This window comes from Chrysochloris asiatica, unplaced genomic scaffold (genome assembly GCF_000296735.1).
Source record: "Chrysochloris asiatica unplaced genomic scaffold, ChrAsi1.0 scaffold00084, whole genome shotgun sequence".
Lineage (NCBI taxonomy): Eukaryota > Metazoa > Chordata > Mammalia > Afrosoricida > Chrysochloridae > Chrysochloris > Chrysochloris asiatica.
Window position 1 is genome coordinate 3723270 of NW_006408602.1, and position 18781 is coordinate 3742050.

General features: G+C 36.6%; 1 protein-coding gene across 1 annotated transcript in view; it reads left to right on the top strand.

The window, feature by feature from the left end:
* ASCC3 (activating signal cointegrator 1 complex subunit 3) overlaps positions 1-18781 on the top strand; it is a 476917-nt gene that overhangs the window by 163372 nt on the left and 294764 nt on the right. Inside the window, exons 11-12 of the mRNA XM_006865855.1 lie at positions 4193-4369; positions 10075-10146. Of these exons, the coding sequence (XP_006865917.1) occupies positions 4193-4369; positions 10075-10146 (249 nt within the window). The remainder of the gene's footprint in view (positions 1-4192; positions 4370-10074; positions 10147-18781) is intronic.

Sequence of the window (18781 nt, forward strand, 5' to 3'; positions counted from 1 at the left end):
TGCATAAGACCATAGGTGGAATCCAGAACCCCATCCAGAATCGTCTGAGGTAGGAAATTTCCACTGGAAAGGACAAGTAGACCAGCCTGGAGCGGCTAGAAGAACAGAAGATACTTCGTGAAAGAAAGACTGGCAGGAAATATGAGAACAGTAACAGCAGTCTGACTGATTACTACAAGAACTAGTAAGCTGTTCACCCGAAAGCCTTCAAGGCAAGTGGTTGGGACCCCTCAGAGCGAACTCCCTTCAAAGTCTGAGACTCAAGGGTAATACATGAGCAGGTAGGTGGTCTCCCTGTGACCACGTTGATCACTGATAAGGGGACGAGGGGGAAAAAATAGCAATGAAGTTGTGATCTAAGTCCAACCATATTCAATAGATCTCTGTGAACTCGGGTGGAAACCCGGAGGGCCAGCAGTATGGCAAGACCCAGGGACAACTGGGCCTAGAGGAAGTGACATGGCCACAGAGGACTAGAGCGGAGAGTGAAGCGTCCAGCTGATCTGAAGTGAGGGAAGATGCACAAGAACACCTATACTTGCAGACAGTACCCACTTGACCTGGCTTTGATGGCTGGATGATCAGAACTCAACTAGAAGAAGAAAGAAGAGGGGAAAACAAAAAGAATTACCTGATACAATTTGATGAACTTAACCCATACTTATGGATGGAATAGCTCAAAAAAGGGAACAAATCTTTACAGTGAGGATCACTCCCACCCCCTCAGTACAGAGAGTTGACATGGGTACTTAGACATTGGCTACCCAAAATGGGTGGGGCCTATAAAGGCAAGAGGTGACTGGTTTACAAGCTTTCAAGAGGGAGCCTATTTCAAGACAGGGCGGAGGAAAGTAGAATCTCCACTGAATAATTTACAATCTGTTGGGACTAGGCTGGTGAAAAGAAATGGGGATAAGACTCTTGTGGTAAAATAGTGGATAAATTGCCTTCAGGACTGACTGTGAGGCTAGGAAATATAAAGGTAGATGTTTTTTGACAAAAGGAGGGGAGTGATTGGTTTTACAGCCCAGGAACAGAGGTCCCTGGGACCATCAAGTGAGAAGAGCAGAGAGCGGAACCCTACCCAGAGAGGCAGAGACACCAGGGATGAAATTGTGGACAGATGGAGCGGCTGGGGACACTGAACTCAGGGACGGAGAGGGGCTTTGTGCTGATGACTGGAGGTTGGGCCTGTGGGGTGTACACTTTGGTTATTTGATGATGCATGGAGGGATTGTAATCACTGCAGTAAAACAAAATACGATAGGATGAATGTAAAATGATATTCTTCCATGTAAACCTAACAATAAAAATTTAGTAAAAAATAACAATTATTTAAAAATGATAATGGATATATTAGAAGAAAAAAAACCATGAAAAAAAGGAGCTAAGTTGATACAATTAAGCATGAATCTTCTATTTGTCTGAATTAACTGACAAATAAAAAGTCATCAAAGTAAAAAAAAAAAAAAGAGAGACTAAGCAGAATTAAAAATATAAGGAAATTATTGTAAAATGTATTGAAATTTTAAAATATAAACTATTATTGAATTTACCTGAAACAAGACACAAAAACGTAATTGAAGGAAAATTGGTGTTGTGTGCTCATTAGCAGTAAAATCTATATGCTCCTTGGCATGCTCTGTCTGTCATGAACTGGTATCTGCTTCATTTCTGAACACATTCACCTTCCTTTTCCAGGCTCAGACCACTAGTCCTGTAAATGTATTTCTCTAAACCAGAGCTTTTAACCAGGTTTAATCTCTGCACTTTTAAAAAGCATTCTTTTTTCCTTGCCTCCCTTGTGTTTAATCAGTTGTTTTCTCAGTTTAGAGTGTCAGTAACCACTATCTGAAAATGCTCTCCGTGATGCCCCAAATATAAGTAGTTCTTTCTGTTCCTTGTTTTCGGTTTTTAGAAGGGCTACTATGTAAGGTAGGTTTGAACAGCAAGGTTAGTGGTTCAAACCCACCAGCCGCCACTCGGAATGCCTAGACAGGATCGTTAATGAGTCAGAACCGACTCAACACCACTTAACAGCAACAACTATTCATGGACTCAGAGAAAGATGAGGCTTTCTGCTCCTGTAAATATTTACAGCATTGAAAACCCTTAAACAGGGTAGCTATGAGTCGGAATCTACTTGACAACACTTAACAACAGCTATTCATAAAAATATCACATTATTGTTTAAAATTATTATTTATATAGAGACTCTGAGCCATGTCTCTCCTGGCACTATGCTTCATATTAGCTTAAAAATGATTAATGGAAAAAATAGTGTCAGTAATATTTCAAAATAAAATAGAATATCACATTCAAAGGAACACAAACAAATGCCTTATTCATACTTTCGTAGTTAGCTGTTTTTTCTTCCTAGTTTTAGTTATTGTTCCATATAACTAAAAATTGTTTGCATCAATAGTGATTAATAATAAGTTGGAAAAAAGTGTTTGCGATGATGGAATAAATAATTGCATTTTGGCATTCAAGACTTTACTCTTTCTTTTTTTTTTTTGAATTATGATATACTCTACGTTAAGCACCAGACTGGAAGCCACAAGGTCTGCAATTCGAGGCTGCCAGCTGCTCCTCAGGAGAAAGATGAGGCTTTCCGCTCCTGTAGAGATGTAAAAGTCTCAGAAACCCTATACAGGGTTGCTATGAGTCAGAACAGACTGGGTGGCACTTAACAACAACGACAACTATATGTTACTATGATACACTAAAGGGACTACTATGCTATAGGGAAAGAATTATAGATTAAGCAAGCAACCTATAATAAAGGAAGGGAAACCTTGGTTTTATAAATATATACTCAAGAATTTAAAAAGAAAAGTTTTAGTTACCTGGAAATAATTTTTCATTAAGCATATACAGGTGCAAATATATAAGTGTTATGCAATTGCCATTACTTTAAATTTAAATTTGTAACACAATAGAAAATCCATCTTAACTTCTTATGAGTTATATTTAAAATGAATTTGAAATGATTGAACTTCCGAATGAATAGCTTATATTTTTATCTCCTGAAATTATATAGTGGTTAAGTTATTTGGTAAAACCTAATCTGTCATTTATCCTTGCAAAAAAAAATGTGGAACCAACCATTTTACCCACAGCTTTTCTACTTCACTGTTGGGTTTGGTTATCCATTGCAGTGACCACATAGAACTCAGACTATGTGGGAAATTAACAGGTTACAATGTAGGGTTAGAAATGCTCAGGGCACAGTTATTAAAAACAGGACATCCTCTTCTCTGCTGAGCCTACAAGCAGGCCACTCTCTGCCCAGCCAGTGTTTATGGCTGCTGATAAATGCCCAGAGGACACACCACTCCACCATTATCCTCAGCCTGAAGACACTAAGCTCGACCTCCATGGGTCAACAAACCTAGTCTTTCCCAATTAACTGCTTGTGGACATTCCACTTTGCAAGCAAGTCTCATGCCCAGTGACACTCTGCTTTATGTGTTCATGAGTTGGGAAGTCTACTGGATGCCTTGTGTTCTTTTAGTTCTGCTGCTGCTACCACTATTCCACTTCCATGCTACTACTCTGATGTCACAATTTACTGTCCCTTGGTTGAAAAATTTCAGTGTGCAGGGATCTTGGCATCCAAAGAACATGTTCCACTCCTTGCTCTTCTTTTGTGGTAGTAGTGAGATTCCCCCATCCTGCTTTTGTGATGACACATTTTAAATCTATGTTAGACTTCCAAGTTTTTACAATCACAATGAACTCTTGATAATATTCACCACTGAATCATGTTACTCTATCAGTATCTTCTCCCACCTCTTGTTTCCAAGAACCACCAGTAAAAATGTTGGGTGGTGGAATTTACAAAGACTTTATGTATAAGAGCTACGTGAAGTCATTCACACTGCACTGCAGTCCTGTTACATTTTTTAGGGAATGAAAAAGAAAAAACATATTTAATTAACAGGGTTTTCCAGTTTAAGAAGTCTACTGAAATAATATTTACAGTTCTTTTTTATCTTCTAAGATGCCGGTTTATGCTAATTTTCATGTTTGGAGCCCTTTTATATTATGTACTATTATTCTGTATTTCTTTGTGGTTATTTTATTTTGAATGTTTCATATCTGTGTAGTCACTAAGTTTACTTTCAACTTAATAAAAATTCAGTTGAATTGAATCTTTTTCATAATTTGCTTAAAATAATCCCTATAGGTTGAATCCACACAGAGTATGATAAGGATACTTGGACTCTCTGCAACCTTACCCAACTACCTCGATGTTGCTACATTTTTACATGTTAATCCCTACATTGGACTTTTCTACTTTGATGGCCGTTTTCGACCGGTACCTCTTGGGCAGACATTTTTGGGAATTAAAAGTGCAAATAAGGTAAACATTCATTTTTTTAAATATCCTTTTTTTTTTTTTTTCGCTGAAAGTATTTTTATTGACATATTGTTGAATGAACACATGCAAGGGATTATAGGCTCCTAAAGGTAATTTCTGTAACATTATGGATTTATCAGCCTAGACAATATTAATCATACTTTCTCAACTATCTATAATAAATTAACTCCTCCTCCATAATGTTGCATGCAATAGTTTACATTGCTTTCTGCTCCCATCAAGATTTACAGCCTTGGAAACTCTATACAGGGCCACTATGAGTTGTAACTGACTCCATGGCACATAATCACAACCAACCACCACCATATTCATTGTATATTTTGGATTTTTCACCACCTGTCAGTTTGTTGCTATGGTGACTTGAGTGTTGCTGTGATGCTGGAAGCTATACCTCTGTTATATTCAATACTAGTAGGATTCCCCATGGTGGATAGGATTTAGCAAAGCTTCCACACTAAGACAGAATGGTTAGCTACTGAAAACCTTATGAATGTCATTGGAACATTGTCAGATATAATGCTGGAAGTTGAGCCCTTCAGGTCAGGAGGCATTCAAAATACAGCGGGGGAAGAACTCCCTCCTCAAAATACAGTTTACCTTAAAAACCTGAATGGAGCAAAGCTTTCAGGACCTTCATTTGATGATGTAATGAAACAAATAAAAATTGGTATCCTAGGTATTAGTGAGCTGATACAGACTGGTGTTGGCCATTTTGAATTGGACAGTCATAATGGTTTACTGTGCCAGGAATGATGTGTTGAAGAGGATCAACACCACAAAACCACTGTTACTCAAATTTATACACCAACCACTAAAGCCAACTTGAAATTGAAGCATTCTACCAACTTCTTCCGACTGAAATTTGTCAGACTTGCAATCGAGATGCATTGATAATTACTGATGATTGGAATGCAAAGTTGGAAACCAAGAGGAATAATCATTAATTGGAAAATATGGCTTTGGCAATACAAATGATGCTGGAGATCCCATTATAGAATTTTTCAAGACCAATGACTTAATTTTTAAAAACAACATAAAAGGTAACTATATACCTGGACCTCATCAGATGGAATACAAAGGGATCAAATTGACTACAACTGTGGAAAGAGACCATAGAAATGCTCAATATCATCAGCCAAAACAAGACCAACAGTTCGCTGTGGAACAGACCATTAATTGCCCATGTGCAAGTTAAGGCTGAAGCTGAAGAAAATTAAAACAAGCCCATGAGAGTCAAATTATGACCTTGAGTATATCCCACCTGTGTTGCAGACTGTGCAGACCTGGTCAGGAGTTCGAGGCCCTGTGGGCCCAAGTGTTGCAGACTGTATAGGCCGCAGGCTCTGAGGAACAGACTCTAGCCACCTAGCAGACATAGCAAACTGTTTTTCATCTTAGTGTTCAGTTATGTTTATTATTAATTGCATGCGTGAGCCCTTGAGATCCACAGATAAATGTAATATTTTCCTAAAAGCCGAGACTGTAAAATTCCAAAAAGGCAAAGTTCTTCCCTCAAAGAATTCAGTCAAAGTAAATTGGGTGGCTCCCCGGTTCTTTGTTCTTAGGACAAAAAGACACCCTCCCTAAAGTGTGTTCAGGTGCAGCCCTATTCACCCAGGCGTCTCTTTTCCTGGAGAACCTGGGCTGGGCAGGCGACACAATGGGACTCCTCCCAATCCTCCTTCTCCTTCCCCCATTTGAGGCTAGGTGCTAAAAGGTATGTTAATTAAGCTTGAGAAACCAAGTTGTGGTCGTGAGATTCGAACCTGTGAAGTATGATGTGAAGATGCCTGAATGTCTGGAAAATTACGTATGTTAGCTGTACCTTGTCTTAGTCCCGCCCCTAAATAAAACGGAGGCGCAGACCAACCCAGGTGTGCATTACAGTGTGGAGGGCGTATTATATGGCTGACTAGGCATGCGTGGCTGACCAGCTAGCAAGGGGAACGTACTGCCTGCATAGCTAAGATGTTTGCTATGCGGGATCTTACTGCCCTCATGGCGAATATGTTCACCACGCCAGATCTGCCAGACGCCAGTAATGCATCCACTCTGGTTTTGGGGTGTCTCTTTGTCTTTCTTGTTGTGTCTCTGTGTCTCTTTTGCTATCCCTATGGCCGCCAGATATCCCCTCCTTGTGAACCAAACACTCGTGTCGTGGCAGGTCCCTGGCACACCTGAATTTAGAAACCATCTCAAGAACAGATTTGAGGTGTTAGCCTGTAATGACCCATGACCCAAGCCCCAGAGAGTTGTAGGATGACATCAAGGACATCATATAGGAAGAAAGCAAAAATTCATTAAAAAGACAAGGAAAGAAAAGATGAAAATTGGTGTCAAAAGAGACTCTGAAAGTTGTTCTTGAGCATAGAGAAGCTAAAGCAAGTGGAAGAAATGAGCAACTAAATGAGCTGAACAGAAAATTTCAAAGGTCACTTTGAGAATACAAAGTAAAATATTTTCATGAAATATGCAAAGACCTATAGCTAGAAAACCAAAAGGGAAGAACTTAATATTTCTCAAGTGGAAAAACCTGAAATAAAGCCTCGAATTTGGCAAAATATTAAATGATGCAGAAGATCTCAGAAGATGGAAGGGAATATACAGTTAGTTACTGTACCAAAAACAATAGGACAATGTTCAAACATTTCAAGAAATAATATATAATCAGCAACTAATAGTATTGAATGATAAAGTCCATGATGCACTGACAGCATTGGCAAAAAGTAAGGCTCCACGGCTGGGAACTCTGGACCCAGAGAGGGAGTGGGGCTGTATGCTGACGACCAGGGGTAGACTTGTGGGGTGTACCCTTTGGTTTGTTGATGATGCATGGAGGGGATTGTAACCATGGCACTGAAACGATATATGATAGGATGAATGTAAAGCTAATGTTCTCCCATGTAACCTATCACATAATTCACAATAAAATATTTAATAATAATAATAATAAGGCTCCAGGAATTGATGGAATACAAATTTAAATATCTCAGTAAACTGATGAAGCGTTAGAGATGCTCACTTTTCTCTTTCAAAATTTTGGAAGATAGCTACCTGGCCAACTGTAGAGATCCATATCTGTGCACATTTCAAAGACAGGCAACCCAAGAAATGCAGAAATCATTAAACAATATCATTAATATTACATGCATGTAAATTTTTTCAGAAATGATTTAAAAATGGTTGCAGCAGTATATCAACAGGAAGCTGCCAGAAACTCAAGAAGGATTCAGAAGAGGTTATGAATTAAGATGTTCTTTAGCTAAAAGCAAAGAATACCAGAAAGATGTTTACTTATGCTTTATTGACTTTGCACAGGAATTTGGATATGTAGGTCATAACAAACTATGGGTAAGATTGAGAAGAAATGAGTATTCTAGAATGTTCATTAGGAACTTGTGCATAGACCAAGAGGCAGTTGTTTGAAAAGAACAAGAGGTACTGAATGGTTTAACTTTGGGGAAGGTATACAAAGTTGTATCCTTTCACCATACTTATCCAGTCTGAATGATAAGCAAATAATCTGAGAAGCTGGAGCTTGTGAAGAGAAGAACCTGGCTTCAGCACTGAAAGAAGACTCATTAACTACATTGACGCGTAGGTGACAACCTTATGCATGTGTTGGAAGCAAAGAGTAATTGAAGCACTTACTGATAAAGATGAAAGACTACAGTTTTTAGTATCAATTGCTCCTCAGAGTAAAGAAAACCCAAATTCTCACAACAGGACCAGTACATTGCATCATGATAAACATAGAAAAGATAGATGTTATCAAAGATTTCATTTTTCTTGCATCCACAATCAACACACTTGGGAGCAGCAGTCAAAATATCAAAAGATGCATATTGCATTGGTCAAATCTGCTGGAAAAGACCTTTCTAAAGTGTTAAAGAGCAAAGATGTGAGTTTCAGGACCGATGTGCACCTGACCCATGCATATGGGTATCTTCAATCCCCTCATATGCATGTAAAAGTTGGACAGTGAATAAGGAATATCATAGAAGAAATTATCTTGATCTTTGAAGTTCTTTGGACATGTTGTCAGGAAGGATCAGTCCCATGCTTGGATAAGTGGTGGGTCAATGAAAAAGGAAAGGACCCCCAACAAGAAAATTTGACACAGTGGGAGCAATAGTGGGCTTAAACATAAGAACAAATGCAAGGATGACACATCTTAGCAGTGTTTCATTGTTTTCTGCGAGTTGGAATTGACTATGGCACCTAAAGCCAACAAAAACAGCATTGTGTATTTTCAGATATACATTTCAGAAAGTTGTGTTTGATGATTGAATACTAATTTGAGATAAGTAGAGATTCGAACTAAATCAGTACTTAATTTTTTGGCATATTGCCTTTTGCCAAATAAATGATAGTGCCTCTTAAACAATTAATAGTAATTTCATGGTAGTGGCTATTAGGAAGGTCTGCTAACTTGTGTTTTCAATTTTCATGTAAATTTACAAATGGCATATCTAAAATGTTATATGGTGGTTTCAAAAGTTGGCTTATTAGAATCCTTAAATATTACTATGGACCATATGCATTATTTTGATGTTTGGCTTAGACATTTATATTGTGAAAGTATACTTGGCTTAAAATTTAAATGTGTATCAGTCTATTCAACAACCCATTTGTTTCTCTAAGAAATAGCTTTAGACCTTATTTGACCTCTTTACTAATAGAAATTCAGTTGGAGTATGTTATTTTGTCAACTTTGCTCTATAATGTATTGCATTATTTATTGTTTAACTAGTTTCATTGATTAAAAAATAAGACTGTTTCTGCTCTACACATGTCAAATAAAACATTAATCCAAAACAACAAATTACTGTTATTCTGTCAATTAGTATGTTCTATCTGCATTGCATAAAAGTAAGGTGTATGTAGAATGATAGGGAGTCATTTCAGATGTACAAAAGGTTAATTTACAGTATGGTAATAGTCATGTGCATAATCTAACCTTTATTAATTGTTGCAAGTGCTTTCCAGTATTACGTGCTGCTTTTTTTTGTCATGTCTAAATATATATATTTGGTTATTTAATTCTTTTTAATGCATTTTAGAAGAGTTTTAGAGCTGTTTCTGTCCAATTTTAGAATGATTTTTCATCTTTTATTTTAAATGATACCATATGGTTATCACAGAAAGATAATAGAAGATAAAGAAGAGAAAAAGTGTTTCAGGCACTTACCAGTCATCTCTGAAACTATTGTTTTTAATTGCTGAGGAAAGCAGAGAGAACTTTAAAATTATTCTAACATCTGTTTGTTGCTGTCGGTAAGTTCTGTCGAGTCAGTTTTGGATAGCGACCCTCTATAGGGTTTCCGACGAGCAGCTTGTGGGTTTGAATTGCTGACTTTGTGGTTTGCAGTCCTGTGCTAATACTACAGCACCACACCAGCTGACTATTATTCTTAAATATACTATCTTTAAAACTTGTTATTTTTAAGGAAGGAAGTTAGTATTCTGAAATTATTGCATGACGTATTTTGCATAGATTTAAAAATTACAGTGTATTTGTGTTCATGGTGTTATGTGTGAGATGTTATATTGTATTTGTTGTTTCAACATTTAGTCTTATATAGTCTTATCAGGAAGAACGCACTATAATTGGATAAGTTCTGTACATATTTAGAATGTTTACAATTACCTAATGTCATGATTTTCATATTTTAAAAACTTTTAAGGCGCAGCAGTTGAATAACATGGATGAAGTATGTTTTGAAAGTGTTTTGAAGCAAGTAAAGGCTGGACATCAGGTATACTTAATCTTCTTTATATTATTTTAAGAGAAGGCCTTAAGGATGCAAATATTTAGGCTGTTAATTTAAGAAACTTTTTTCTTGCATGAAGAAACAATTACTTCAGTTTTATTAATAATTTTAGCTCAGTAGATAAACGTATAAATCGCAAAAATAGTCATAGGTGGTGGTGTTAAGTGTTGTCGAGTTGGTTCCAACTCACAGCGACCCTGGGTTTCCAAGCAGTGGCTGATGGGTTTCTACCACTGACCTTGTGGTTAGCTGTTCAGTGCTTATTCTACAGAACCACAACAGAACTGTTTTTTCTGCCATTTTATTAAATAGCTAAAATCTTTCATCATCTACATTTAAGTTTTTAAAAGAACACTATATTCTCTCATGTTTCAAAATAGTAATAATTTTCTTACACAAATGTAACATTTGTAAATGTTATGTTACTCTATTTTTATGAAATATATTGATTGGAATATATATAATAGAGAATCTGTGAGTTTTTAAGAAACATTTCTTAGGAATAAAGCAGTATTAATTTTAAACTTTCCTTCCCCAAATTCTTCAGTCATTATTATTAATTTAAGTGTGAAATGATAATTGCTTGTATAAAACTTAATGATTGTTCATTTGTTTATGCTTTGGATAACTGTAGTTTCTCATTTTTTTCCTATGTTGCTATCCATTTTATAACGTTTGTAAAATGATAGCTTTTTATGGTTCTTTGGATTTGTGTCATTTTTTTTTTTTCGTTAATTAAAAAATTTTTTTTAAATCTCCCATTCTTACTTTCACTTAATATTGACTAATAATCTTTTTTTTTTGGGAAAAACTTTGCCTTTTTGGAATTTACAGTCTCGGCTTTTAGGGAAGGTTTTTACATTTATCTGTGGATATCCAGGGCTCATGTATGCGATTACTAACAAGCATAACTGAATAATCAGATAAGGGACATTTTGCTATGTCTGGTAGGTGGCTAAAGTCTGATCCTCAGAGCCTATGGTTTGGACAGTCAGCAACGGTTGGGCCCACAGGGCCTTGAACTCCTGACCGGATCTACATGGTATGCATCAGATTCCCTCTTCTTTATTATTTGTTTAAGGGACGCTGCCTGTCTTAGGCGGTCAGTGCGAATTCCTCAGTCTTACCCGTCATCGAAACTCATTGCAGCATGGCAATGGCTCTGTCTTAGACTAAAAATCTTTTGTCTCAATGAATTTACTTATTCTTGATATTTCGTGTAAGTGGGCACATACAATCCTTTTGTGCTTGATTTAGTTAACTTAGTATTATGTGCAGCCCAGTAGGATAAGTACTTGACCATAAGGTAAGTTTGAACCACAAAGTTGGCAGTTCAAGTTTACCAGCCATTTCTTCCAACCCTATACAGGGTCACTGTGGGTTGGATCTGACTTGGCAGCACTTAACAACATTATATATATATATAATGTTGTTAAGTGCTGCCAATATATCCCCATCCTTTTATTAATAAGCTTGAGGCCTTTGTCTTTGGAGTACCTCCATGGTTCTCTGGTCATACAGGGGTAAACAGCATATACCTCTTGAATCATCTTGGTCACTAATTTGTGAGGCACCCTCAGTGATGGCAGTGTTTAATCACATTCTTGATCACTTTCTGGCTCTTATTGAGCTCAGTGGCCATAGTGTAGCACAGAATCATAGTTGCCGCTCTTCAATTGCCATAGCAATTGAAGGCAGTCATTGTGGATTTGATTTCATTTTTCTAATGACTAATGATGTTGAGCATCTTTTCATGTGCATGTTGGCCATCTTATGTCTTCTTTAGAGAATTATCTGTTTTTAAACCCTTTGACCATTTTTAATTGAGACATGGAAACTTTAAATTAGGAATCTTCCCAGACCTTTCCCTTTGTGTTGCTTCATGTGTATCCTTTTTGATCCTAATAAATTTGTAGTCACAAGGATAATATAGACAAATACAAAAATAAACCCATTGCTGTATCGATTCTAACCCAGAGTGAACCTAGAGGACAGAGTGGAACTGTACTATAGGGTTTTTTCACACAGACTGTCATGCCTTTTTCTAGGGGAGTAGCAGATGGGTTTGAACCAGTGACCTTTTGCTTAGTTGTCCAGCACTGCACCACCAGAAAGTAAATGTGTCACTTGGAATCCCGAGCTAGCAGGTGGCATCCAGCCCCAAATTAGTGGTCATTAGGTTATAAATTGGCAGTATAATGTGGATTTCGCAATCTTGTGGCTGACATCTGTCTATTTGGAAGTGTATTTGGCAGATGATGTCATTTTAACATGTAACATCTGACCTAGCCCTGGGTGGCTAGAGTCAGGGAGAGAATGGTGCTGTGTTAGCTGGTGTTAAGGGTGTAAAATTATGAATGTGAAGACTGGGTCTGTTTTCACTTTTGAGAATTAGACCCTTAACCACCATTTACTAAGTAATGTAGCTGTGATGTTTGCTTGTCTGTTATATATGTATTGAAAAATTTGTGGACATATTTAAGTGCCGTCTCCATTCAGTTTTGAACTTTGAGTTTATAACATTTTATATTAGATTTGTAAATTGTGCTAAGATTTCCTGTCATAAGGGAATGTTTTTTCTTAATTTATAACTGAATTCATTATAAGTAAGTGCTCTAAACGTGTACTTTTTTCTCATTAAATAATGGAAATTAAAACAAATACTTAAAATGAAACAACTAGTAAATACTTTATATATTAACTCTAATCAGGAAAACACTAACCTCTCCTTGCAGAATCTTTTATAATTTAACAGTCTTATTGAAAAAGCAAAAAACAAAATGACAGAGTCACTTATGGAATTGTGTGGCCCTATTGGATAAGCTTTGGACTGCTAACTGCAAAGTTGACAGTTCAAACTCACCTTGGGATCCTAGGTTGCTGTGAGTCAGAACCAACTTAACAGATGTTAACATCATCAAAGAATGAAAGGTGATGATATTTATTATTATTCAATCATAGTCAGAATTTAATGACTGATAAGTATTTGCTACTCTACTTTGAGGCATGAGATTATTTCTCAACAGGTTAAAAGAGAAAAATTTTGGTAAACTCTTAAGTGAAATTGATGTATAAACACATATATACTTCCATAAGCATATGTTTTTGTTGTTGTTAAGTACTATAGAGTTGATTCTGATTCATACTGACCCTGCACAGGGTTTCTGAGGCTGCAAATCTTTACAGAAGCAGAAAGCCTCATCTTTCTCCTGCGGAACAGCTGGTAGTTTCAAACTGCTGACCTTGCGGTTGGCAGCCCGATTCGTAGCCACTGCGCTACCAGAGTTCCTTTTCCATAAGCATATATACCATGTATAATTGTAAATATTAACTAATGTAAGTTAATAGCCTAATAATGCTATAGCTGTTGGTACCATAGCTATTTTGAGGTCTTAGGAAATTATAAGGATAATTCAGAAAGCATTGCTAACAAATTGTCAGACCTTTATTAAACAGAACTATCAAATCTTGTTTCTCAACATATTCTCTATCTTGGTCTGTACACTTTTGAAAACCGTGTTTCTTTCTCTCTAACTCTTCTCTGAAGAACACTGTAGTCTTTGATTTAGTCCGTCATTGATAGTCTTGACTCATGTGCCTTTTAAATAGTCTGAGTTTTGGGGAACATAAAAATTTCTGAAATGACAAGACCAGGGTTATTTCTCAAATAAATTCTCATAGGACAGACCTTGCTACCCTCAAAGAATGAGCAGGTTCATTTTTATGATGGGAAAAAATTTCCTTATTGTAAATTTCCTAGCCTTTTTGTCACTAATGCGGTTTTCAGTTTTCTTATAACTTCTTCATATCGTTGTTGTTTTTGTTCAGTGCTGTTGTGTCGATTCCGACTCATATCAACCCTGTATAGGGTTTCCAAGGAGTAGCTGGTAGGTTTATCCGCCAACCTTGCAGTTGAAACAACTTTTCAATCCAGTTATTATCCTGCAGTGCCACACCAGGACTCTTCGTAATAAGCCCCTATAATCATCCTGTGTTCTTCAAGAAATTCTATCATGTTTACCACTTTGGAGCCTCAAAATATAGTCCCCATAAACCTCTGACTTGATCTTTCTGCCTAGAATTTAACTGACTGCCAGATCTCCTCAGAAGCCACTATTTGTTTGGATCTTGCTCTTGGATCATATTGGTAAATCCAAGACTTGTCCCAGTTATGATTCGGTCCAAAAGACTAATGGAAGGAGCAGCTCTTGAGCTAGCAGATCTTCTACAACATGTTTGGCACTTTCATCTGCCTGAAAGTTGCAGAGATCAGATACTTGCTTCTAGTGAAATGCGGAACCATGTGATAACCTCCTTCAGTAACTATTGTATCACTGGTCATTTTAAAGACTTCTTCCATCAGGTTCTGGACTTTGGGCAGTTTTTTCATTCATCAAGGTTGATTGTCTTCCCTCTTTTTGGCTCATTTTTGAGGTCTTCCCAACTTTCCTTAAAATACTGGTTACATGTGAAAACTTATTTTAATGTGGACCAGCATTCCTGTAAGATTTTTGTGAAGCTTCAGTGATTTGGGAAAATGTCCTCTTGATTTCTGTTAAAAAATTGATATTAGTCCTGAATTGAATATTATATTTTTCGCGGCACAAAAAATATCCTCCTTTTGAAGGCACACTAAGGAGTTCTGGTGTAGCGCTGTGGGTTAATGCGCAGGACTGCAGAGTCTGTTTGAATTGTAAGGACGGTGGTTCAAGTTCACCAGCTGCTCCTCAGAAACCCTATTTAGGGTCATTATGGGTCAGAACCGACTCGACGGCACTTAACAAAAACAACAACAAAAGGAGACTAAGAAAAATATATTGCTGAGAGAACTTGTCTGTAAGCACCAACTGATTGCATAGAGATATTTAATCATGCTCTTTAAAAAAAAAAGTATTTAAATAAACCTATTGCATGCATGAACTGAAACCCCAGTAGTAATATTTTTTGACTTTACCTTCTTATTAGGTCATTCATGTTTGTAGATTTATAACCTTTATTATGCTATTTTATCAATTATTTAAAAAATATTTATTACACTACTGTAAGTCTTGACAAACTATTGATAACATTGTGCAAAATGGATATCCCAGAACACTGAACTGTGCTCATGAGGAACTTGTGCATAGACCAAGAGGCAGTTATTAGAACAGGATAAAGGAATATTGAATGATTGAAAATCAGGAAAGGTGTGCACCCATGTTGTGTCCTTTCACCATATTTATTCAATCTGTGTACTGAGCACATATCCAAGAGTTTGGATTAGAGGAAGAAAATGTGGCATCAGGATAGGTTGTTGTTGTTAGGTGTCATTGAGTCGGTACCAACTCATAGTGACCCTATGCACAACAGAAGGAAACAGATCCTGGACTAACCTCACAATTATTGCTATGCCTGAACCCATTTTACTCTATTCCATGTGGCAATGGAGTCAAATACTCAATGAGATAAACTTTTAAGGGACATCACATTGTTGCTGTTATTAAGTGTTAATCCACTTGAGACTATTTAGTTTGAGTCCAAAAAGGGAATACTGTGATTAGCAGCAATATGTTAAACTGTTGGTGGTAGTAGTTATGCGGGGTGGAGTCAGTTCTGACTCATAGAGACCCTGGTGTAGTGTTTCCAAAGCTGTAAATCTTTAGAGGAGCAGAAAGCTTTGTCATTCTCCTGAGAGAGACTGGTAGACCCATTATGCTACCAGATCTCCTTCTATCAGGGGTGAGAACGTCTGACCCTGCCAAGGCAACAGCAGTTCCAGCCATCACATTAGGGGTGAGTTACTTAAATGCTTGACCAAATATAGAAGACTAATTTTTAAGTTGATAACTTTGTATGGCCCTCAAATTATGTTACAAATTTTGTCAGTAAAAAGGTTCTCCACCCCTAGTCTGGAGTCCTAGTGTGGCAAATTCACCAGTCACTCTTCAGAAACTATACAGAGTCACTATGGGTTGGAACCGACTCGATGGCAGTTAACAGCAACAATAACCCCTGTTCTAGGGCATGAGGAGCCCAGAAATGCTGCTCAGTCAGAAGTTGGAAATAAGCATCACCTCCCTGCCTTTTGTCTTGTGTCATGATTTCCATGATGTTAGCTTTCTAAGGTGCTATTTCTGTCCCCACTCTTGTTGGACTAAAACTTGCACCATGAGTGATTGTGTAGTGCAAATACAACTTGAGAGTCCACTGATGTACTTTTGAATCCAAGGTCTGGTCTAGATCTGTGTTCAAGTTCCCCTCTGCACAGAAGAATTGGCACAGAATCAGTAGGACCCTTCTTTAGACTGTGTCCTACGAAGGTTCAGTCTACAGGTCTCCCAGCCTCTCTTTTTCACTGCTTCATGATAATGTTTGCTTTCCTTAGTAGTACTGTATGCTTAATGTTTGCAAACAAACCTTCATGTCTCCTTTGCATTTCTTAATTATAAAGATAAAATTATAGCATTACTATTTTTTATAAGCCATTATTTTAACATTTAAATATTATTACTATAATTATTATATACTTTTCTCTAGTTCGTTATCCCTATATATATGAATTTTAATTTTGTTCATTCCTATTTAATTTTAATAATTAGTTATAAGTCATTACTAAATGATATTTATACTGTATATACAGTCTTACATTTACTCTTTTTCTTTATAAATAATAACCATTTTTTGATATTTCCATATGGTCTTCATAATTTCAATGTATGCAAAAGAACAGGAGCCTCTTCAGGTTCTAAGTTATTATCTCTTTTTCCTAAGATAGAAAATGAGCCTAATACATACTAAGCAGCTTTGCAAGGTTGTAACAGATAGTAAAACGGTGGCAGAAAAGCTACAAACCAAATCCACTGCCTTCATGAGGATTCAGACTTATAATGACCCTGTAGGATAGAGTGAAATTGCCCATAAAGTTTCCAAGGTTGTAAATCTTTATGGAAGCAAGCTGTCTTGTCTTTCTCCTACGGAGTGGCTGGTGGGTTAAAGTCACTGACCTTTTGTTTAGCAGCCAAGCATTTTAAGCACTGTGTCACTAGAGTTCCCGACAATGGTGGCACTAAGGATTTAAATCAAGCTTTTATGTTGTCTATACATATTCAGAACTTTGTACTAACCCTTTGCCATTAAATTTACATTAGCTATTTCTCCATATTTTTTTTTTTATTTTTTATTGACTGCTTTAATGTTTTTGTTTTTTTTAAATTAAAGATAGTATTGCTACAATGACGGTTATTTATTTTTTTTCTGTTAATATATCATAAAAGTAACAACAAAGCCCAAAACTATTTTCCTTGTGTTAATTCCAACTCACATAGGACAGAATACTACTGCCCCACAGGGTTTCCAAAGCTGAAGCTGTCACTGAAGCAGATTACCCCTTCCTTCTCCTATGGAGTGGCGGGTGGGTTCAAACTACTGACCTTTTAATTAAAAACCCAGCACATAACCACTGCACTACCACGGCTTCTTGTTGACAGATTTACTTAAAATAAATTCCCTAAAATGGAATTAAGGCCTCCTGACCCTTATAAGGTATTCCAAACAAGTTGTTTTTGTTAAGTGCCGTCGAGTCGGTTCCAACCCATAGCGATAACTTTGTTGTTATAGCAGTTTACATAAGATCCCTGAATAGTTTTGTCATTGCAGAATGATGCAGTATGATCTCCTGTGTTTGCTTTTATAATTACTTTGCAAACATATGGTCTCTAAAACAGTCTTCTCATGTCAATGGATTTAAAAATTTTTGGAATTTTTTTTAATATCACCTCTAACGCATGATTATGAGAACTCATGTATTACATACCATATTATGCATACACTTTAGTTTAGCAGTACTCTGACTTTCAATTAGAAAAACCTTTCTTTGCATATTTGCTTTATGTTGATTATGTGGCCTTTTGTCCTTTGTTTAAAGTCTTTTTATATTCATTCTGGTTTATATTTATTTAATTTTAAATACATTTTAAAAATACAACTATAAACTTAGCCCTTGATCACACAGAAATGCAAAAATCAGGGCAAAAGAGCCATCATTACTAATTTCACTACCAAATCATAACTTTTAATATGTTCTTCCATATTTAAAAAAAATGTATTTTATTCCTAGTGTCTTTTTCTTAGTTCAATTGTGTCTCTATTATGATTTTTCATCTGAAAATATGACAGAAAAACATTAAATTAAAATAGAAATAAATCCTATGATTAGAGATGTCATATTTAAAATTTTGAATCAGTATGTTATGTGCAGTTTTGTCCTTTCAGATTTTGTGTTCCATTTGGACAGACCCTACTAAGTATGATTGGGTTTTAAGGAAACTTGGTTTACTTCTAGTTAGTGTCATTTGCTTTGGGACTCTGTGGTAAATATTTGATTGTGATGAATGCAGCATCTTCAAGAAATTATGGAAGGGACATAAGAAATGTATCACGTTGATGACCCAGTAGTTGAAATTTGCTTCTAGGATTGTTAGTATTAAAATACCCAGGCCACAAGAATGTTATCACAAGAATGAGCAAGTTGCTTGCCCAGGAGACATCAAGGCAGGTGGTCGGGTCCTCTCGGTGAAAATCTTCTTCCAAGGCTAAGATGCAATGGAAACACACGCTCAGATTGGCAACCACGCATATCACC